Raw genomic sequence first — 22,639 nt, 5'->3', positions numbered from 1 at the left:
CCGTAGCTTCGGAGCTCTAGAAGAAGATGGCGCTGTTTTCTCTTGGTTTGGGCAATATCCTTGGTGTGGCTCTTGGCTTCGTAAGTCCAACCTGAACCGGCAATCAAGCAGCTTCTCGACGACTGAAGTCGAGCCCAATCTAATGAATCTCTCGTGGTAGGCAATTGCTTACTGCCTCGTTCGTTCTCTCTACAACTTGTTCCTTCACCCGCTAGCAGAGTTTCCGGGCCCGACATGGATGCGGATCTCCCGGCTGCCATTCTGCTACAAGCTTCTGACGGGGACCCTCCCCTTCGACGTGCTCGAACTGCACAAGCGGTACGGCCCCGTGGTGCGTATAGCACCTGACGAGCTCATCTTCCACGATTCGCGCGCATGGAAAGACATCATGGGCCACAAGGGCCAAGGCGATGCGGAAATGGAGAAATCGCAAAAGTTTTATCGCTCTGTCCCCAACGCTCCGTCCGATATCATCAATTCCGGTCGCGAGGAGCACTCCAACCTGCGCCGTGCGCTGGCGCATGGCTTCAGCGAGCGCAGCATCCGCCATCAGGAGCCTATTGTCAAGGGCTACGTTGACCTGCTCATCAAGAGGCTCCACGAGCATGGGCAAGGCGGCAGCAAGGCACTAAACTTGGCAGCATGGTACAACTACACGACCTTTGATGTCATTGGCGACCTCGCCTTTGGTGAAGCCTTTGGGTGTCTAGACAGCTCGGACTACCACCCATGGGTCAGGTCAATTTTCCAGATGGTGCGTTTAGGCACAGTGTTACAGACGGGAACCCACTACCCATTTGTGTTGAAACTTATGATGGCCATGGTTCCTGAGAAGATGAAGCGCGAAAGGGCGCAACACGGGGAGTTTACTGAGGCAAAGTTGAAGCGACGCATGGAGCTCGAACATGAGCGACCTGACTTGATCGAGGGCCTCCTGAAGAGAAAGGACGATTGGGTATGTGTCTCGGGCCGTTCCCAAAGGCCCAGATGGACTGACGGCGATGCAGAATATGAGCTTTGCAAATCTCGAGTCTAACAGCAGCATCCTCATCATTGCCGGATCCGAGACCACGGCAACTCTGCTATCCGGTGCTACTTACTACCTACTCATGAACCCCGTCGCTCTCAAAAAGCTGACGGATGAGATCCGATCGTCCTTCGAGGACGAGAGCGAGATTGACGTCCAGTCAGTTGGTAACCTGACCTATCTGCTCGCATGCCTCGACGAAGCACTGCGAATATACCCCCCAGTACCCATCGGTCTACCCCGTATTGTTCCCCGGGGAGGCGCAAACATTGCAGACCATTATGTTCCCGAGGGCGTAAGTTCACACACGTACCGATGGGCATTGCAGATGCAAGCGACTAACGTCGAGGCCCAGACCACGGTCTCCATCTACCAGTGGGCCATGTACCACTCCGAGAAGAACTTCCGTGATCCCTTCAGCTTCCGTCCTGAAAGATGGCTGCAAGATGCAGCTTTCGAGAGCGACAATAGGGAGGCATTTCAGCCATTTCATACTGGACCTCGTAACTGCATCGGCAGAAAGTGAGTTGACTGAGCCATTGACACGAGATTCGTCGTTACTGATAGAAGGGCGTTCTCAGCTTGGCGTATGCTGAAATGCGGCTCATCCTCGCCCGCGTTCTCTGGAACTTTGACATTGAGATTGCCGGCGACAGTACCGATTGGGCTTCCAGGCAGAAGATCTACATATTGTGGGAGAAAGGACCGCTTAATGTCTACTTGAAACCGGTTCAGCGTTCTTGATTGCGGAAGTGGGGAAGCATGTCGAATGCGAGAGACAAGGTGTCTCGGCGCCGGAAACGTAGAAGCTTTTGCTTTGCCAAGAAGCACATATTGAAAGAATGCTATGAATGTTGTAGCCGTATGATTAGCTAAGATGCACAAGGTTCTTCCGCTCCGAACAGCTGTTCTTAAATGAGATATGTAGCGCCTTCATCCGACCTGATCTCTTAATGCGGTGTAGAATACCTTATAACGCAGAGCAACGGCCGGATCGGACTTCTCTTCAACCATGGTCTGAGTGCATACGCAAAGGCGTCAGTACGTTAGCGACAACCGACGATGACGGTACTGTCGAATCCACCATTTAAGGTCGACAGCTTTAGTCACAAGTACCTTTGCTGGCTGTAGCCCCGCTATATGCCCTAAATAAATACCCCCGTTGAATGCATATACATGGGGCAATTCATATCGCATTTACAGTATGGCTTTCTCACATCGCGCAACTCAATTCATTCACAGTCGTTGATTACTCAGTGCATCATCCATCACCATTATTCGATCCAACCCGGCGAGGCACCAGATTTCAGGATGGAGTGGTCAACCTACATCTGGATAGCAGTTGCCCTTTTCATGCTCGCGCGCGTAAGTAGCATTTCCCAAGCCATCAAGTCGTGCGATCATGCCTTGGATCCCTCTGCCTGGTCCCTCATAACGAACTTCATCGGGCGGGGGAGGGGGCAGCGCTGCCATCACATATGAAAATCTGCTGACGCATATCTCTCAAGACGTTGCTCGCGGATCGCTCGCCCATCCCCGAGACGTCGGGCAAGGTCTTCAAGGTATCCAGCGCTGCGGAGCTGGACACCGTCCTGGCCTCCAACAAACATGTCGTGGTCGACTTTTACGCCGACTGGTGCCCTCCCTGCCGCGCCATCGCGCCCATCTTCTCCGAGCTGGCCGACAAGCACGCCTCCGACGGTCGCCTGGCCTTTGCCAAGGTGAATGTTGACCACGTGAACGCGGTCGCCGGGCGGTACAGTGTCACTGCTATGCCGACCTTTGTCTTCTTCCAAAACGGCAAACCCCAGGGTGTAAATGTGGAGGGCTTCACTCCCAAGCAAACTGTTGTCATGAGTAGTGAGGGACTGGTGGAAAGGGTGAGGGGTGCGGACAGGGCGAGCCTGCAAGCAGTTGTTCGGGCCATGGCTAGCGAAGGAGGGGATGGTTCAAAGAAGGAGTAAATGGAGTTCGTATGGTCAGAACCACAAATAAGCCAACCCTGAATCTAGTTTTGGTATGAACAAGTCGCACGCTTGCGTACCGGCATCGGACTAGAGGACTGATATATGAAAGGCAGCGGCCATACCATGCTTGATAAGTCCATGTTCGGAATAGATTCTTTCACCCAAGAGACATCCACGAGAGCGGGCAGCAAGCTTTTCAACAGGATCATACTTCTAGGTATCTATTAAGACTTGAAAAATCAGAGATGAGGCGGGGCTCACCCTTTTCTAAGGGCAACCCCCCCCCTTTGGCCCGATTGAGGAGGGAGATGGCGAATACACACAGGATATCTCAGTCTACCATACCAAAAAACGTACATGTAGAAAATAGAAAACAAAAATAAACAACAGCCTCGGATCTGCCAAAGGCCAGTAAGCGGGAGCGGGTTCGTGGGACATCCCCTTTGTTGTGAGGTTCGCACCTGGCCCACTCTCCTCTCTAAAACGGCTCGTTCATTACATAGATATGTGTCACCATTGTTGGGTGTGGTTCTTCTCTTCTTTCTCATCTCTCATCCACTCATATAAGAGAACCAATACTATTACTTTCTTCTTTTTTCCTTCTTTTTTTGCTTGATGGTTTGTTTACTCGGCCTTCTTCTTGCCAAATAGACCGCCCTTCTTTGGCACTCTGGCCAGCCAGTACAGACCCAGCGCGGCAAATATGTTGAAGATGATGTAGACCCAGGAGATGCCAAAGTTTCTCCAGCGGTCTGCGTAGCTGCTGTTGACAGTGTCCAGAAACACGTTGGTGAACTGGATCGGGCAGAACTGGCAGTCAGTGGTGGCGTTGTTGTCCCGGAGGTACCCGCCTGCCGCGGACATGTAGCTGGCCATGAACTGCTCGCACGTCTGTCCGGAAGGGGGATTGAAGTGCAGGAATTCGTTGGCTGCACACGCGATCTCGGTGTTTGCGACGGCGGTTGACAGCATGCCCGACACGATGTATGTGAAGGGCGATAGACGATACATGAAGATCCAGAAGCGGGGGAGGCTGTCGGGGTTGGCGAGGACACCGCAGAAAATGAGGCAAAGCATGAAGAGCAGGTTGGCAATGTTGCCTCCTGCCTCTGCGGTCTCGAAGCCGGCAATCATGAAGTCGGTAAAGGTCGAGGTGAAGAGCAGGAAGACGAGGAGGTAGAGGAACATGAGAGCACCACGCTCCGTAACCTGGTCGGCGGGAATGGCGTTCTGGTAGAGACCGACAGGATAGTACCAGCAGAAGTACATGATGACAGCCATCAATGTGTTCCACGGGAGCTCGACAATGATCTGACTGAGCATGAAGACCTTCCAACCATACACCTTGGACGGGCGCTCTCGCGCCTCATACAAGGACCGCTGGATAACGAAATGGGGCATGGTCTGCTGGACAAGCTGGCCGAAGATGGTGAGCAGGTTGAAGATGGCAAACATCTGGTTCTGGAGACCCTGTTGGGTGTTGGGGGCCTTGTAGAAGACGAAGCCGATGAAGGCGGCGACGAGCGTGCACAGGGCGGTCTTGGCGTAGATGTACGAGGGGGTTCTCCAGTACTGCTGGAAGACGCGGTGGGTAACCTCCTTGAGCTGACCAAAGAAGGGAGCGGCGAATTCCTTGTAGCTGTTCTTGTCCTGGGAAGGGGGTTGCTGGACGCCGCGTTCGTCCTTGAGCCTCTGAAGTTCGGCTTGGACGTCGCCGTACTCCTGGGAGTTGCGCCACGCCTGGTGCCAGTCGATATCGGTGTGGGAGCCGGGCGCGGCACCAATGACCTCCAACATCCATTCGGCGGGGTTGGCGTCGCTGGGGCAAGGAAAGCCGCCGTTGCGCTCAAAGTAGGCTGTCATGGCCTTGGAGTTCTCGCCAATGTCGCCAAAGTAGACGGTACGGCCGCCCTTTGCGAGGAAGAGGAGACGATCGAACCGCTGGAACAGCATGGCAGAAGGCTGATGGATGGTGCAGAGAATAGCCTGTCCGCTCTTGGTCAACTTCTCCAAGAGGTCGAGGATGGCCCACGAGGTCTGCGAGTCGAGACCGGAAGTGGGCTCATCGACAAAGAGCAAAAGAGGAGGCTTAGCGACGAGTTCGACACCAATAGTCAGACGCTTACGCTGTTCAACGTTAAGACCTTCACCAGGTACACCAACAACAGCGTCAGCGTACTCCTCCATATCCAACAGCTTAATGACCTCCTCAACGTAATCAAGCTTCTCCTGTTTAGGGACGTGCTCAGGCTGACGAAGAAGGGCGCTGAAGTTGAGGGCCTCGCGGACGGTGGTAGTCTGCAAATGCAGATCCTGCTGCTGGACGTAACCCGTCTTGCGCTGGAAGGAAGTATCGCGGTGCCAACCGTCAACCAACATCTCACCGGTGATGACACCCATGGAAGTGCGGTCAGCCAAACAGTCAAGAAGCGTCGTCTTGCCGGCACCCGAGACACCCATGAGAGCGGTCAGGGTGCCAGGCTTGACCCAACCGTCAACGTGATCCAGAATACGTCTTGTTTCGTTCTTGATTTGAACATCATAGCAGACGTTGTTCCAGTGAAATGTGGACTTCTGCTCCTCGATAAGACCATCGCTCTTCTCGTTGAAGCGGTTGCGCTCAGCAGTGGTGACGGGTCCAACGCGGATGTCTTCAGGGTCGTCGGTGTGCTTCTCGGCAAGGGCGGCGGGCTTGTGTCCGCGGCGAAACACGAGAACCTCACCCTTGGACTGCTTCTCCGACACCAGCTCGGCCGTGACCATGTACGTCACTAGGAAGAAGAGCATAAAAGCTATGAGGATACCGAAGTTTCGCCAGCGGTGAGCGTAGCTGTAACGGAAACCAGACTGGACATAGTCGTCACCATTGACGAAGTCAAGACCGGCAACAGCGCCGATGGCGTTGCAGACACGCTGAGAAGCGGGCAGGTTCTGGTATCCAGGGACACGGGGGTCGGGCACGAAGCTGGTCTCCGAGCACCTAAAGTTGCGGCCGTGGAACTCGTTAACAATCAGGGCCTCAAAGGCGTACGCTAGGGGGTCAAGGTAGTTCAACCAGCGGCACCAGTCCAGCATGTAGTCGATGGGGATGACGAAGCCGGTGAAAATGACGAGGTCCAAGATGAGGATGGCAGCCGGAACCATGGCTTGCGACAGGGTTCGTGACGACGAGGCGATGGTTCGGAAGATCATGGACATTGTCAGGACGGTGAAGAACGATATCAGAAGGAAGAAGAAGAATGCCCCGGGCTCGCGGCGCAGGTTCGTTATGAAGTAGAGGATTAGGTTGAAGACGATGGTGTTCATGATCTTGTACGGCATATCGCACAGCATGGACGCAACAGCCTCAGCGGACGGGTGGTACAGGGCGTAGCGGGCGTGCTTCTCGACAATCGGGCGTTGAGCATACAGCGTGAGGATTTCGAGGGCACTGGAGAAGGCGTTCATGAGCAGGGCGAAGAAGAGGAGGGAACCACGCTGGAAGAAGCTGTCGGTGGTCATTTGCAGGTTGTAGAAAACACTTCCGATGATCAGACCCATGGCGACGTTTCCGATGAGAGAACCGACAGTGATGCTGGGGTCACCGACTAGGCGGCGGAATCCACGCCACAAGCAGAGTTGCACCTGTTGCGCGTAGGACAGGGTGAAGGGAGACTTGGCGCGCTGTCCCCTGGCCTGCTGGGCCTTCTTGGAGGCACGGAAGGCCTCGGCGTCGGGTCCGTTAAAGGGGTGAGACTGCTTGTACTCGTCGATCTCGGCCTGCAAGGCCGTGTAGTTGGTGCTGTTCTTCCACGCGGTGGCGAACTCGTCGGGGGTACGAGGCGCCTTGTTCTCCCAGCCGGGACGGACATGACGCTCGTGGGGACTCGTCATGGAGGTCAGGAAATCGGGCGTGGTGGCGCGGGCGGGGCAATCGTAGCCCAGATTGATGAAGTACTGCTTGGCATCGGTGGCCCTGCCGAAGAAGATCTGGCGACCCTCGTACAGGACGACGACCTTGTCGAACAGGTCGTAGGCGCTCTGAGGGGCCTGGTAGATGGACACGCAGGCGGTGCTGTCGAAGAGCTCGGTCTGCAGGCGGAGCGTCTTGCAGAATTCGATGGCGTTGGCGGAATCCAGACCACGAGTACTGTTGTCCCAGCACTGAAGGGGGGCGCCGGAGAGGGCGGCCTCGGCAATCGTGACACGCTTGCGTTCACCACCGGACACACCACGGATGTACTCGTTACCGACACGAGTGTTGACGGTATGTGAAATGCCGAAGAGGGCCATGACGACGTCCCTCAGGTGCTGGGCGAAGGTGTTCTTATCAAGGCCCTCGGGAAGCTGGCGGGGCTGACGCGCGCGGGCGGCGAAGGTCAAAGTGTCGCCAACAGACAGCTGGGGGAAATGGACGTCCACCTCGGCCGTGTAAATGGCCTCGCCGCGATGGTGGGTATGCATCTCCTTGGCGGTCATTCCTAGGAGGAGGTGGCCATGTCAGCAAAGGAGAGAGTTCACAGTTCACATTTTGAAGTTACACGAGGCGTGGGGCGTTCGCGTGTGTCTTGGAAGCCAGACTTGCTGGCGCCCAATGACACATTGAACCCCTGCCACTTTGTATCGGGGTGTCGTTTGCGTTACTTACCCTGGTAGTTGAAGTAGGAGGTATCGTCCGTGTAGAGACCGTTTGTCTCACCAGCAATAGTCTTGAGGAAAGTCGAGCAACCGGAGCCGGGAGGACCCAAAACAACCAGCATCTCACCCTTGCGAACGAGACCATCAAAGTTGCGGAGGATGTCGATTCTCGTCTTTCCGCCGCCGGTGAACTTGCGGGCCAGACCAATGGCGCTCAGCCAGATGTTGCCGACGTCCTTCTGGTAGTCGGTAGCCTGGCCGAAGCCAAAGACATTCAGGTTCTGGAAGGCGACACCAGAGGTGCGGAACGAGGCGCCATTCTGAGAGACGAGGTCGACGATGGCGCGGGCCCAGGCGCGGCCATTGAAGTTGGGCGAGTTGGGGTTCACAGGCGAGGTCTCGTCGGCGAAGAAGGGGTTTCCCCCCACGGCGGCGGCGGAGGCGTGGGAGTACTTGCGGGCTAGCGACTGCACTAGGGAATGACGGCGCTCCATCTCGGAATCGTCATCGCCCACGGCGGAGATGTTGTCGCTGTCCTGGGAAGTCAAGGGCTTCTTGTGGGTCGAGTCGCTCGGGGCGACGTCGGTGACGGAGGTGGCGGCGGTATCGACGGTATTCTGGTTTGCAGCAGCGATTTCTTCCTCCTCGTGGTGGTTGGCGCGGCCAGAGGCGATGGGGACACCAGATGTTTGCGCCGTGCTATCGTAGTTGGGGATGGAAGCCATCCCGGCGAAAGCCATGGCTGACCGTGGGGAGGGCGGTCGTTGCCGCGGGCCCAATGGTCAAGATTGCCAAGCTTGCAACAGACGGGAGACAGTTGGACGGAAAGGTGTTACAAGAACCACCCGCTCGGCGCAGATGCAATGTATCGGTTTGGTGTTTGTACTCCTCGCCCGGCCGTCGGTTTTTGAAAAGACACGAGGGGTAGGTATTCGGATCGTGCCCGGTATTAGTGACTAAGGGCCTACCTGAGGAGACTTGGGAGTAGGTGGAATTAAAGAACCGACGCGAAAAGAAGATATGGGCGAGGGGGAAGAGGGAAAGCGAGGGGGCAAAACTGAAGATGATGATCGGGAAGGGTAGAGAGGGTATGTATAAGAAGGAGCCGTGGACGGGTGCAGTTGGTGCTCGACATACCCATATTTACCTGGGTAGGTAGCAAGAGAAATAATAATAACAGAGGTGACCCCGGTACCTCGGGGTTACCAGGATGGAGGTGTCGAGGGGCAAGTATCCGCACGCTAAGGCTGGAAAGAAAATACCTACGCAGCAGAGAATGGGAAGAAAGAAAAAGATGGGACGACATGGAGCTGGGCCCGAGCTGGTGTGCAGGGGGCGGGCAAATGAGGACCAAAAGGGAAGAAACCGGTGAAAAAAACACCACGTAGTCTGTATTCAGACAGGGACGAGTACTTGCAGACTTACGAAGTAGGTTCAGTATAAAATAGATCAAACAGGAAAAGCCAAGACATCGCTGGCAATTCTGGCCGATGTCCGTCTCATCGCTCAATGGGTACACTTCACCGCGACAAAGATGACAGAAAGATGGAACCGTCCTGAACAAGTATACGGTCACTGTGAATGTCTTGCTGGCTTGTACTGGGTACCCCAGGCACGCCAATTCAGTGAGGAGAAGGCAGTAGGGCGCATCCGTGAAGATGTCTATCTACCTAGGTAGATTGGTAGCATAGGTATCTAGGTACCTCTCTACACAAAGATAGGTATACGGCTTCAGCATGACAGCGATACGTACCTCGGATCTGATTTCGAGCATGCGGTACGTACTGACCCCGTCAATTCCGCGCACCACCGCGATGACACCCTAGCTTGATTCAGGGCCCTTAGTTAGCCGTTTACCTACCTACCTATTTGGATACACACAGTACCCGTACGTGTCGATAGCGCTTACCTACTACGTGGTATGAGCAAATAGTAGCGTACGCATGTCCGCCTTGGCTGCGGAGAGTCCAAAACTCCGCAACTCCAGTGGGAGGGAGGATGGCGGAGATGATATGCCAAGGTACGTGCCTCGGGTAGCGTGTAGTGTGTGTCTAGTGAGAGTGAGAGTTGCACCACTGCCACGTGGAATTGGTTGCGACAAAACAGCCGAAACCATGGTTGATCATCATGGATGGTTGTTAAAGCGGGTGGGAAAGCGATAAGGTAGGATGTCAGGTACTTGATATGTGGATTCTGTATACTGTTGTTAGGTAGGTAGCAGGGTAGGTACCGTAGGTAGGTGGTATACGGGCGGAAAGTTAATCGGGGACAATTAAGCACAGCCACGGCGATCCATCTGCCTTTATTACAAGACTGCGACTACGGTACACACGGCGGATGACTTGCGTGGACTTCATCCCACCATCACCACCGCAGCGAACCTGACAAACGGCGGGCTGTCTTTTACTCCGGATGGCATTGAAGTATGAGACAGAATCCGTTGACCTGGTTGCGTGTAAACTCACACCAATACCTATCTGACTTGCCTCGTAGGTATACACTACTCCGTATCGAGTTAGAAAACGCAGCGCCGTGGCAGTGTGGCATCCCACCGACCCCGAAAAGAGCACCCGTGCTCACTCACACCCACCGACCCATGTCCCGGCCTAGTGGATGACATCCCCAAGCTGCCCTCAGATGCCCATCCCATCGGCGTCTTGCCAGTTCCCGAGGCCACGAAACTCGACGGCGCAAGACTAAGGGTATAATCGGCACTGGGGGTGTGATCTCACATCATCAGTCGTGTAGGGCACATCATGTGTGGATAGTGTTTGAGGCTCTAGGGTCTACATATTGGGGATATGTATCCGTACGGATCGGCGGATAGGTATACCAATACCTACCTATCTACGGTACAGACAGGCACCTGGCCGTTGCGGACGGATGTTCTTCCGTCGGGCGGGATGGCACGCGTGTCTGACCAGCATCAACCCTGCAATCAGGTGCAATCAAGGTTCTAACGGTCACTGCACGAACGAATAGGTATACGTTCAACACCTACCTACGTAGTAGGCACAGATACGGTACAGGATTGTTTGGAGGTGAGGCCCAAACCTCGATATGACTTTTTTTTTTTTTTTTTTTTTTTTAAAGAACCAAGAATGCGCAGTAATTGCGTACCTAGCGTGTGCTGCCTCGGACACATGCATGTATGTGCACGGCAGCGTTGACGTCCATCCCTCTTTCCTCCCGCAACCAACCAAACTCCGCCGTCACTGTTTTGCCGATCCCTCCTGTTCTATTTCTTTCAACCAGAGTTCAGAGTTGGCAGGCGCAAGGTTCGCAAGTTCCCGCTCTCGGGCGGCCCCCATCATCTCCCCCTCGCTACCCAAAGAAGCAGCAGGAGGAACGATCCGTACCCAGGCAGGTAGGTGGCGGGCAGGTACCAATCTGTACGGATAGTAGGTGGTAAATGGCTAAAAAAAAAAGAGTACGTACCTCTTCTCGCTTGCAGTCTCGTCGGGCGTCCAATTACGGTTTGGGAGTTCGGTGGACCCGGGAAGGTAGGCGGCGACACGTACCTGTATCTGGCTAGTTCTTTTCGCTCCACGTGAGAAAGGGGGCGAAGGCAATCCTCCCGGTAGCAAGAAAGACGTAAGCGAGCTTACTGCCCTGCTTCGGGCTTTTCGAACACCCCGAAACCCCGCACCTGCTCCCCTCCGCCGCATCCACACCTGCGCCTGCCGGTGCTTCTCCTCGTCCCGTCCTTCCGTAACCGAAAAAGAAGGCGTCAAAGAAGTGAAGTGAAGAAAAAGAAAGCGTCAACCAACATGGATCCGACTGGCGACGACGCGTCCTGCCCCCTTTGTGCCAATTTCGCATCCTGCATCCCGCATCCACAGCCCTTCGCCCGACATTCCCACACACCCCTTGCCTGAGAGCGGTCGCCCGCGTCTTTGGTTCCCTTCCCTTGTCGTCTGTCTGTTTTTTTTCCCCTTTCTATCTATACCTACGTACAGAGTGAACCACACTCGGCTGCTTCCAATCAGCAGCTATTAGCAGAACCTACAGAGAGTTAATGAGCTTACTTAGTTGCGCGACGAATATTTGATACTTGAGTTCCCGACCCCGACCTAGCATGCTTCATGAGCGACCCGGCGACAGCAGCCCCCTTTACATGTTCTGAAAAGTCAAGAAACAAGCGCCACGGCCCTATCCCGATCATGTTGCACCCGCTTATCCAACTAAGCGATCACCGCTGCAGATTTAGGACGGTTTTACGATCAATGCATAGGTAGGAACCCACAATACTAATACACTTCCCAGTCCTCTTCACTACCTACACTACTACGTATACCTAGGTACTTCGGTCCAAGCCACCTTGTCGCCCGTACCCGAACACGACCTGAGGTGCACAGAGTACGTACCGATAGATCCCGTCGGAACCCTAATCGGTACGTACTGTCTATGCGATTTCGCACCTACCTACCTATGATGTACCTACCTAGGTAGGTAGGTGCCCCCCACTCCGCCCGCCGACCCAAGGAAGGAGTCTGTCTCCTCTCCCCGTGCCGGCTCTTGTTCGTCCATGAGACGGCCTCGATACCGACGATTGGAATCGTTAGGAATGTTCCTTCTGCCTTTCCCCCGCCCTCATTGCTTACCTCCGAGTCACGCAATCAAGCAAGACAGCCAAACTCGCAACGACAGCAACGACAGCAACGACAACAACAACAACAACATCGACGACGACAACAAGAACAATAACAATACCACATCAGTTGCCAGCGAGGGAAAATGGCCTTTTCGCATAGTCGTGCCTCGTCCCAACACACTGACAACGGAACCTTGGTACTAAGCGCCGTTTGACGGCTTCCATCCTCGACAGTCAATTTTGTAGCATCAGGATTCGGGAACACTGCTTGGTCCTCAACTTTCCCATTGACCCCCCCTCTCGGACCAGACGACCCACAATGGCAACTCAGACCGGCCTTGGCTTCGTCGCGCTGTGCAATCATGCAATCATCAACAGCCAAGTCTCCCTCCCCCAACTCCAAGTCCGATCACGCCATTCGCCAACATGCTTAACTCCATCATACGAAACCAAACGCGAAAAGCCGTGGCTTGTAGAGTGCTATACCTCAATAGGAAGCATTACCACAGGGGTACCGTCGTCCTCGTACATCCACCACCAAGCGACGCAAGCTGCAGAATCACTCGTAGCCACCAATCAATGATACCCTACAAGTGGGCAACCCAATACTACTCGTATCGTCTGGAATCGTAACGCAACAATTTGGCATCAACCGAACAATAGAAGCCCCCGACCCCTGAACCATGGGGAAAAGAATTAGCAAGATCATCCAAGCGCATCTAATTACCACACCTGACCCATATAGCGCGTTTGTTTGCATAATGCGGCTGGATCTTTCCATGGTAGTTATTAGGCGCCTGGGTTTATCGCCGTTTATCGCCTCGCTCCCAGCAGCCAACCCAGTCTGAGATCACGGCAAGAAACCCCGGCACAATGATATCAACTGCGACAATCAAACATTCACACTCACTCGAACTAACTTCATCCGACTTGATCATCACGTCGACACTGCGTTCTGTCCCTTCACTACGCAACTGGCTACTATTTAACTTCATCCGCTCTCCCAACCCTCTCCGTAGCAAAATAACGTCTCCGCCAAATCATGAGCTACATTGGTTATGCTCAACCCCCCAGCTGACGCCTTGCTACACCCAGAACTGGGAACACGACCATCCGGGCAAATCTTCGTGGCTTCCCATTTCTCGGCTAAGCTTGAGGAGAACGAATTGGCCGCCATGGGATAGGCTTCGCACGGTGTATCAAGTGCAGCACGGCCTTGACACATGCCTCACAAAGTTCCGACTTCTGTTTTGGAAAGTAGGCAGCCATCTTCGGGACTGCTCGACCTCACGTTCAGGCTGTCTAAAATCACAGAGCAAGAGGCCGTGGCCTCTGTTGAAGGTATCCCGGTGCCTCGGTTTGCCCCGCCATAGCCTTTCGCGCAAATGACTCGCAGAGTGACCCGATGTTTTGGTCTAGTCAATTGCTTTCTTTCTTTCTTTCTCTCTCTCTCTCTCTCTCTCTCTCCCTTGGCCGAAGCATCGCCCAGGGTCAGTGTTGTGTGCACAAGAGGACTGCCAAAGGTAAAGATTCGCACATGTTCTGTCCGAACGGCTGGGGTTCACACCAACGTCGAGCATTCTGAATTGGTCAATGCTCATGCTGTCCCAAAGCAGAGGGGTGCATGGTCGCACCAGCTGACAACGCTCGGATTCGCGAAATCGTGGATTGAGCATTGCTGTTCGGTCCAGTGTCCCAAGCCAGTGAGGAGGAGGGTACTGAGTCTGTCGTGCCAATGCATATGGTCTGGCCTCATCGGTACTGATGTCTGGAGCAACCGGTGTTCCTCACATCGTTCAGCTTGCCGTTGTCATTAACATTTGCATACGAGTAGTGAACCAGATCTCAGTAAGTGAATTTTGCGGGTGTATCACCTAGTAAGTAGAACAGATCGGCTCTCCCGAGAAGCTGTACTTGCTTGGCTATCGTCCTACACGGATACTAAACTCATGCATCTACAATGGAGGGAGCTGCTTAGCAGCTATCATCCGTTTCCAGGATGTCAGATATCCTTCCACCGTATCTATTTCCTCCGTGAACCCTACTTCACGAGACCGCGTCAAGTCCAACTCTCGGTCAAAGTCACACTGCACAAGCATGAACTCTAGAAAGGCCCAGTCAAAGTCCCTAACGGCGCCCTCCTCGAGCCCGTGCTCTTTGGCCAGGTCCGACCAGGCGTCTTCGTGATCTATCATAAAGTCGCGGATCCGTGCTGAGTAGACATCCGGCCCCTGGCCCGTGAGCCCGAAATAGTCGCATAAGCGCGGCCACTTCCGCGACCACGAGACGGCCTGCTCGCCCGCGGCGTTGAAGGCGACGCCGCCGCCGCAGCAAGAGCGCTCCGTCGTTGCGTTCACGGCGGCGAATATCTCCATCCGAGACAGCGCGTCCTGAAAGGTATCGGTGTGGGTGGCGCGGTACCCGCGCTCCGTCCCCGGGAACGCGACGACGGCGCCGGCGCCGCGCACGGTCCGGTGGATAGCGAGGTAGAGGCCGATGCCCTTGGCCATATTCATGGCGTTCGCCGTCGGGGCGAAGCCGACGATGGCGTCCGGGCGGACCTCTGAAAAGGTCCACCGCTTGCCGCGCGAGAGCCTGTCGAGCGCGTCGTATTGAGCGTAGTAGAATACGCCGTCGGCCCACGGTGCGGGGATCCGGGCAAGGTTTTCCTTCAACGGGGGTTGGATCTTGATTTCCTTGGGGTGCGTGACGCCGTATCTGGATGTCGGGCGTTAGTCTTAGGAACACGTATCTTAGAAAGTACGGCGCTCGATACCCTTTGCTACCCGTTTGCAAGATAACGACCTTCAAGTCCGGGGCGACCCTCTCGATGGCATGGATTGCGACTACCAACAGGCTTCTATTCAGAGCTGCCTGGTCTTCAGGACTTGTCCCTTTTGCGTATGCTACGCGGAGCTTAGTCCCTCCATGTTGAGACGTGGTGAAGATAGAGCGGATGTCCACTTACCTGCGTAAAAGACATGGGATATAGTCTCCGCATCCGGGATGCCTCGTCGCAACGACGCGGCCACTTCGTCCACGGACTTTGTGAAGTCAATCCCGGACGCGATGTGCAGGCGAGAATCGACGGGTAGATGCGCCTTCTCCAATGGTAGAGGACGATTCGTGGTGCCGGTGATACGTTTGAAGGTCTCCCGGGTGGGATAGCGGCAGGCCTGGTTCATGAGAGACCAGCCGGAAATGCCGGAGGCCCCGAGGATGAGTGCATGCGCCATGAGAATGAGAACAAGCCCTGGACATTGATACGCCCTTCTTCAACGCAACGGTAGGGAGGTTGCTGCGCGGTATTACACTTATACATGATTGACAGACAGCCTACGCGCGGGAGCAGTCAACAAGATGCAGGGTCTCGGGCTGACTCAGCCGCGGAACTTGGATTCCGTCGATAACGTTACGAGTGGCTGCTCTGCAACCATTGAAAAGGAGTATAGATCTTGACACACCCCAGCTGTGCATCCACTCAATATAGGTGTAACAATATAGACGGAAAGAGCCCTCCGGAACCGCTGACCAATGCTATTTGCATTGGCTGGAAGTCAAAAACGCCCCCGCACGTTCTTATAGACATACGGAGGTCGCGAAAGTGAATCTTGGAGACGTTGGCTGAAGCCATAGGTGCCTTGAGGCTGCCGGAGGCTTCCACCGTCCCGTTCACTCTCCTTTGGGTTTGCATTCGCGCGGCCAAGCTGCGAAAACGCAGAAAGCAGTCAAGCCTGGTGAACATGGCAAGGTCTCGCTGCATGCAACCGTGCTTGGCGATCCAGGCTGAGCATCCATCCCGGTTCATGGGTGGGCCAAGAATGTAGTGCGCGCAACTGCATACGCACCTTTGCCTTGGGACGTGTCAGCTATTGCAGCTTTGCAGCCACGAGGTTGTGAATCATCAGTCGGGTGCTGACAACCGCCTCGGGACTTCCGGTATGCTTTCTAAGTCGAGCAATGCCGGCATCAAGGGGTCTCTCGGTGGGAACTCGGCTTCTTTCAATGTCCGTGTGTATTGGCGGGAATGGCCACCCTTTTGTTGGAACCGCTCCGAGTTCACGACTGACCAAGACTCCAGGGGCATCAACTTAAGATTACTCTAGTTGACTTGTGACCAACTCACGGTTGAAACATCTTGGGGAAGCTATCGACATTCATGCTGCGAACTCCCGCTTGCGCTCAAGAATAGACGTGTCACGGAACTAGGGTGAGCACCTCGCGGCTGCGGTGATCTTGACGGAGTTGGTCTCCGCCTTCCACCAAGACACGGGGGCCTTGCGAAATGGCCTACAAATGGCTATATAAGAACGAATAGCTTGCAAAGCGTCTGCCTGCTTCCAAACCTCCACCCCCCAGAGCGTTAAGAAGCTCCAGAGAAAAGAAGAAGAAGAAAACGATTCGACCCGTCAAGGAGAACACGGAACTGCCAAAACGGCCTCTATTCTGTTCGTCGAACCACCCACCATCGATTTCTTCTACCCATACTACTACTCGACTTAATCGCCATCATGAAACTACGTTCTCAAACCAAAGTCTCACAATACATTATCTCCACCACCCAATGGATAAGACTTCCGCCAGAACTTCGACTTATGATTCTAAAAGAGGTAGCTTCCTCGGATGAAGAATATCCTTTGGCCAGTTAGGCTAGTGTTTCAAAGGAATGGCAAAGCTTTTTGAAGCCGTCACTTTGGCAAACATTAAACTTCCGGCCCTCGATTTTAAGATCAGGCTTTCAGGGCTTTCATCGATTTATCATAGTTTACCGAAAGTCTTTGAATAGAAAAGTTTCACTTGATACAAGAATGGAGGCATACGCTTGCGAACAATGCGATCAACTTGGAAGTCCATACAGAAACAGTCAAAGTCTTGGGAGGAATAAGAGGGGGTTCTCTACCAACCTAAAATCTCTTTTCTATTTCCTTGCTGATTGGACCGTAGAAACCTCAGTAACTGGGACTACGCTTGAACTGGGAGCTATCTGGATCAGCGGCAGCCATTGTCTTCACAGTCAGTCCCCCAGTTATTCGCCGACCAACCCCGTGATGCGATCTCTCAGCAAACTTGACCTCGACAGCCGGATCCCCCTTCGGAAGGCCCCTATATTACTGGAACATCCGTCAAACAAACCCTTTGTCAAAACCTTCCTGCTCCATTGATACTTTATTTGTTCAAGAGCTTACCATATCTCAAACAAGCCAACTATAAGCCGCAACTTATCATTGAGAAACTCGCACCATACATATCTGACGCCCAAAAGTCAATCCTATTACAGTTACTAAATAGATATAGTAGTATATAGTGAATGGCCTTATGAGAGGATTGGTCTTGGAAGAATATTTAAAGACTTGATTGAATGTTGATCCATGGTGGTAAAAGATAGACTTCTAATGAGAAAGTCATAATTTCTTATGCAATGAATACAAAGAAGTCTTGAAACGAAACCTCCTCAGCCCAACCGACCGCCTGTTCTCAGCTTTGTGCCTTATTGTACCTCTCTACCGTCGTCTATGTCCTCATGGTTACAAAATGCCTTCCGCACACGCTTCATTGTTGATCCTCCCAGGAATTTCCATTGTCTGTGTGTGTGCTATTCTGAAAGGTAGGCTAACCCACGCGACCCAAAATATTGCTGTTCCAACTTCAATGGCCCCATTAATAGTGCCTTGCCAAGTACTAGGTCACTAGTAAGGCCCTCGTTCGAAACTAGAGATATCCCGTAATTTGGCCATCTACCTTTCTTCAATACCTAGATAAATCGTATCTCAGCCTCATAATGCAGGAAAAAGGACTCTGCGCAGTCAACATGCTATGGGAAGATGTACTTGAACCGACCGCTAGCTCCCCTATATGCTATCGGCTTTTTCTTTTTTCTTTTCTTTGAATAGTGAAAGCTCCCACTGCTTCCCAGACTTCCAGCTATTCAATAGAGAAGGCTGGGACAAGGGCATGGCGATAACTTTAATCCGCTTCGACGATAAGTTGTTAACGCGACACTCTTGTGCCAGCATTTGCGTCCAAGGATCTCACGCGACAGGTCAGCTGTACGGCCGGGAGGAGGAGAATCCGAGCGGTTGGGATTAGATACGACTTGGTAGGAGGGTTTTCGGGCTGGCACCTGCCTCATTGTCATTGGCGATTGTTTTCGGGATCGGGGAGACAACCAAGACAGGGGACGCGTGGTGGCTAGGTGCAAGATGAAGATCAATATCCTGCTTTTCAGCGGTAGCTCTTGTAAGACGCTTACTTAGGGATGTTATTCTCCATGCGTTCAAAGCTCAGGGTGTTGTTATGGTCCTTGTTTGGCCTGCTCTTCTTATTATCTTGCAAACTGCAGCTGCTCACCCGTCATCGGAGTCTTCATAGTCATCTAGCGGGTTCAGACATGGATCTATGCTGAGGTCTCTACAGTTACGGCACATAACTACGCCTTCTCTGACTCTAATAAAATTCAAATTGTGTCAGTCTTAGCTTTCTATTCTTTTCTCTTGGTTTTCATTCTTGTCAATATTAATTGGTGTAGTTACCGGGAAGTACGGGACGAGAGATAACTCGAAAGGCACGTTGATAAATCGGCGGCGTATGCCCCCTCGCCTCAAAAAGAGGAAGGTAAATGCCGTAGTCAATTTTGACCTTTTGCGAGACCTACGTCCTAAAATATACAGATTAGTATTCCATGTGTCTGTTTCCACGTTCATGGAAAGCCCACGGACTGTTGCCCGAAAGTTATAGCTCGTCAGGGTCCGTTTCCCAGGAACAAGAAGCTACCTGGCTTTTTATAAGATTGCGGGATCTAGTCTAGTTGCTTCATCACTCCCGTGATATATTATTGGAAAGACTAGGTGACGGGGCAAAGGTCTTCGACGAATGGTCCATTCCTTATCGGCGGGGGTGGAACTGAATCCCGCCGTTCGCCATACCTCCCATGCTAATTGTGACATTTACTCCTAGGGTTACGTGCATACATGTATGCATGGTAAGCTTTGCGCGTCTATAACTACTCTATCTCCGGCTGGGAGTCCGCTGATTCAGTAGCAATCTCTGTACGGCGGACAAATCGTGAGTGCTGACTTGCCGATCACCAGCCAAACAAGAACTTGGCAACGTGCAAGTGGCGTGAGTGATAACGCCCGCATTCCGTCCTTCCACGGTGCATCACATAGCAGTGAGATCACCACCCGGGCCCGCATGCTGTAATTCTCAAAGACCATGGCTGCAATCCTCTTACCTTCACAGCACCCATGTGCCGAGATCCACCTCTGACCCGATGTCCTCTCTCCTCCCTCTCTCCTGTTAGCTTCCCAGGAAGCAACACTAGCTGATCCACACAACGCGGTCTTTGAACGAACCAGATCACTCATCCTGACACTTCACTCCGTCCCCAATCCCACCGGAACAGGCCCTGGTGCTGCTAGCCCCAGGCTAGCCCCAGCAGTTTCCATTCCCTCGGGTCTTGGCACGCGGGGTTCCCAATGGCTCCCCATTTCCCCAATCTCGGCGGTCTCCAGTTGCAGCGGCTGACCAACCCCTCCTTCATACGGAGAGCTTGGCTGACTCTTGTCCGAACGCTGTCCGAATTTGCTGCTTATCCCTTGGAAGGCTTGTCTGCTTGACACCCTCCGCTGTTGCCTTTAATCTTTTCCACCGACCGCCTCTTTGGTGCTCGGCTCTCAAATATGGCTCCGGGAGCCCCGCGTCCCTTGCCCAGCCTGGGGCTTTTTGACTTGGATGACTGTGCTAGGTATTGTGCAGCCCGTTTCCTTCCCCAGACTTTCAGTCAACCCATCGGATCCCAGATGTTGACCCGGAATCCCAGGCACCCCGGATTCGCCATTTACGCTTTTCTCGTGGGGTAAAAGAGAATGGCGGGGTCTAAAAACGATGATAAATAGCAGAAGCCCTGCCTGGTTGTCCAGGAATCGATGCGTACAAGACCTTGGACGGTTTAATACCGCAGATTTTCGTCCTAGTTTATGCTTAATTCTGTTAGACGACATACTTTCCCCACAGCAGTCTTAAACCAGCCTGGCCCTGTCGATCCTTTCCGAGCGATTCCAAGCCCTTATTTCTTTTTGCAAAGCACACAACCCGGCACGAGCACGAACAGCGATCGAAACGTCCAAAAAATAAAAAAAATGGCAGCGAGCGAGAAGCGTTCGCCGTCGGTGGAGCGGGAAGAGCGTACCATCAACCACGTCGACAGCGTGCTTCAGGACGAGAAGCCCGTTGCCCAGGATGAGGAGAATCGCGACTGGACCGGGTCCACGAAGAAGACCGACCCCGAAGAGATCAAACTCGTGCAGAAGTTGGATTGGCGGATAATGGTGAGTTGAGGAACCGGAGCCGTGGAATCCTTTTTAATATGTTTATTTTATTTTCATGAAAAGAGTTACTGACAAACCTTTCTTCTCTATGCCAGCCGACACTCTGCGTCATGTATTTCCTGAGTACGACTCTCACAGCTCTATTACCTTATACCGTTCGAAGACACCGAAACTAACCAGTCAATCAGACTATGTTGATCGTAACGCCATCGCCCAGGCCCGACTTGATGATCTAGAGAAGGATTTGGGTATGTCCGGCACACAGTTTAACACTGCAGTTTCAATGTAAGCGGACATGATACCACTGAGCTGCCCTGCTGCTTGTTTATTTCCGCCGTCATCGACTGTACTTAAGGATGTATTCATTCTGCGATGTTGAAAATGAACTTGGAAGACTGAACCCGAGAGCGAAGTCCTTTGCGTTGGAGACGCCATGGCTAACGGTTGAACTCAGCCTCTTCGTTGGCTACGTCCTCATGCAGATTCCCTCCAATATGTTGATCACCAGAATACAGCCAGGCTTGTACATGAGTGCATGGATGCTTGTTTGGGCTGTGGTCTCGGGTATGTCCTACAAGCACTGAAGCTGGGATCAAAAGCTCATGGTTGATAGGTTGCACGGCTCTGGTCCAGAACTATGGAGGTCTCGTTGCTTGCCGCTTCTTCTTGGGTATCACCGAGGCTCCTGTAAGTCAAACCATCCAAAGACACACCTGCTGTGGCCCTGGCTAACATGGACCAGTTCTATCCCGGCGCCACCTATATGCTGTCAATCTTCTACACTCGCAAAGGTCGGATAGCCGCTCTGTCCACTCCTTTATTTTGCCCAAACTAACACGGCTTGCAGAGGTCGCATCCCGCATCGCTGTTCTCTACTGCGCCCAGATTCTCGCCACCGGCCTCTCCTCCCTCATCGCTGCCGGTATATTCGCCGGCATGGGCGGTCTCAACGGCATCGCCGGATGGCGCTGGTTATTCATAGTCGAAGGTGCCGCCACCGGCGTCGTCGCCCTCTTTGGTTTCTGGCTCCTCCCCAACACGCCTCTGACGACGCGCTGGCTGACCGAGCGCGAGCGCGAGCTCGCCCACTCCCGCATGGAAAAGGACAAGCTGTCGGACTCGGACAACAACAAGGCCTCGGCCATGGACGGCCTCAAGCAGGCGGTTCGCGACAAGCGCACCTGGCTGTTCTGCCTCATGCAGAACTTCCACCTCAGCGCCTGCTCGTTCAATTCTTTCTTCCCCACGTGAGTTGAACAGCGCCATAATACCACCTGTGGTCGGTAACCGAAGCTGACACGGTGCAACAGTGTCGTAAAGACCCTTGGCTTCAGCACTACAGTCACACTCCTGATGACCTGCCCGCCCTTCATCTTCGCAGGTGCTGCTGGCATCTTCTTCGGCTGGAGCTCCGGCAGACTCCATGAGAGGACATGGCACATCACCGCGGGTCTGGGCATTGCTATCGTTGGTTTTGTCATGGCTTCCTCTACACTCAATACGGCGGCTAGGTACATTGCATGCTTTATCTTCGCTATGGGCGCCTACTCTGTGAACAGCGTGAGTACCCTCGCAATCCTGGCCAATGGGGTTGAATCTTTTGTAACTGACTTATCCGTTAGGTTATCATTGGCTGGGCCTCGTCGACTCTCTCACAGACCAAGGAGAAGAAGGCAGTTGTTCTTGCCATGACCAACGTCGGGGGACAGGTATGCTCAAAGATGTGTTTCATTCGCCTGGCGCCGCGCTACTAACACCCATTCTCCAGATCGGCTACATCTACGGCGCGTACCTGTGGCCCAGCACTGACTCGCCCCGCTACGCCATTGGCTTTGGCGCTTCGGCCGGCTTCTCACTGCTCTCAATCTTGTGCGCGTGGTGGATCCGTGTCTTGCTCGTCAGAGAGAACCGGAGGATCCGGGCGTCCACTTCGGAACAGGTCAACTTGTACGGGTACTAAGGAGCTGGACAAGCTTGGTCTATTGTGCGGGGTCCCAGAAAGAAAAGAGGGAAAACATGTGATCCGGAAAGCGGAAAGGCTGATGAAAAGGCACGGCACTGCCATCTCCAAGACAGACATGGTTGGCGAATCTTGATACCATTTAGT

General features: G+C 53.5%; 5 protein-coding genes across 5 annotated transcripts; 3 read left to right on the top strand and 2 right to left on the bottom strand.

Moving 5' to 3' along the window:
* Positions 1-26: 26 nt before the first annotated feature.
* Positions 27-1,771, top strand: GLRG_09494 (cytochrome P450; the record flags this gene model as incomplete). Its single annotated transcript, XM_008100179.1, has 5 exons — positions 27-80; positions 161-955; positions 1,008-1,322; positions 1,383-1,549; positions 1,609-1,771. 5 exons carry the CDS (start codon positions 27-29, stop codon positions 1,769-1,771), a joined length of 1,494 nt encoding a protein of 497 aa, XP_008098370.1.
* A 567-nt stretch (positions 1,772-2,338) lies between these two features.
* On the top strand, positions 2,339-2,991 carry GLRG_09493 (thioredoxin; the record flags this gene model as incomplete). Its single annotated transcript, XM_008100178.1, has 2 exons — positions 2,339-2,392; positions 2,536-2,991. The coding sequence occupies 2 exons, from the start codon at positions 2,339-2,341 to the stop codon at positions 2,989-2,991; spliced, it is 510 nt and encodes a 169-aa protein (XP_008098369.1).
* Positions 2,992-3,618: 627 nt separating this feature from the next.
* On the bottom strand, positions 3,619-8,351 carry GLRG_09492 (ABC-2 type transporter; the record flags this gene model as incomplete). Its single annotated transcript, XM_008100177.1, has 2 exons — positions 3,619-7,454; positions 7,622-8,351. 2 exons carry the CDS (start codon positions 8,349-8,351, stop codon positions 3,619-3,621), a joined length of 4,566 nt encoding a protein of 1,521 aa, XP_008098368.1.
* Positions 8,352-14,160: 5,809 nt separating this feature from the next.
* On the bottom strand, positions 14,161-15,441 carry GLRG_09491 (uncharacterized protein; the record flags this gene model as incomplete). The annotated part of the gene is made up of 3 exons (XM_008100176.1): positions 14,161-14,923; positions 14,982-15,111; positions 15,174-15,441. The coding sequence occupies 3 exons, from the start codon at positions 15,439-15,441 to the stop codon at positions 14,161-14,163; spliced, it is 1,161 nt and encodes a 386-aa protein (XP_008098367.1).
* Positions 15,442-20,343: 4,902 nt separating this feature from the next.
* GLRG_09490 (major facilitator superfamily transporter) lies at positions 20,344-22,492 on the top strand (the record flags this gene model as incomplete). Its single annotated transcript, XM_008100175.1, has 10 exons — positions 20,344-20,532; positions 20,628-20,655; positions 20,721-20,817; positions 20,987-21,096; positions 21,146-21,219; positions 21,275-21,323; positions 21,380-21,779; positions 21,843-22,092; positions 22,155-22,241; positions 22,301-22,492. The coding sequence occupies 10 exons, from the start codon at positions 20,344-20,346 to the stop codon at positions 22,490-22,492; spliced, it is 1,476 nt and encodes a 491-aa protein (XP_008098366.1).
* Positions 22,493-22,639: the final 147 nt, after the last annotated feature.

This window comes from Colletotrichum graminicola (assembly GCF_000149035.1).
Source record: "Colletotrichum graminicola M1.001 genomic scaffold supercont1.49, whole genome shotgun sequence".
In the NCBI taxonomy this organism is placed as follows: Eukaryota; Fungi; Ascomycota; class Sordariomycetes; order Glomerellales; family Glomerellaceae; genus Colletotrichum; species Colletotrichum graminicola.
The sequence above is the reverse complement of the archived record's forward strand: the minus strand, read 5'-3'. Positions and strand labels throughout refer to the sequence as shown.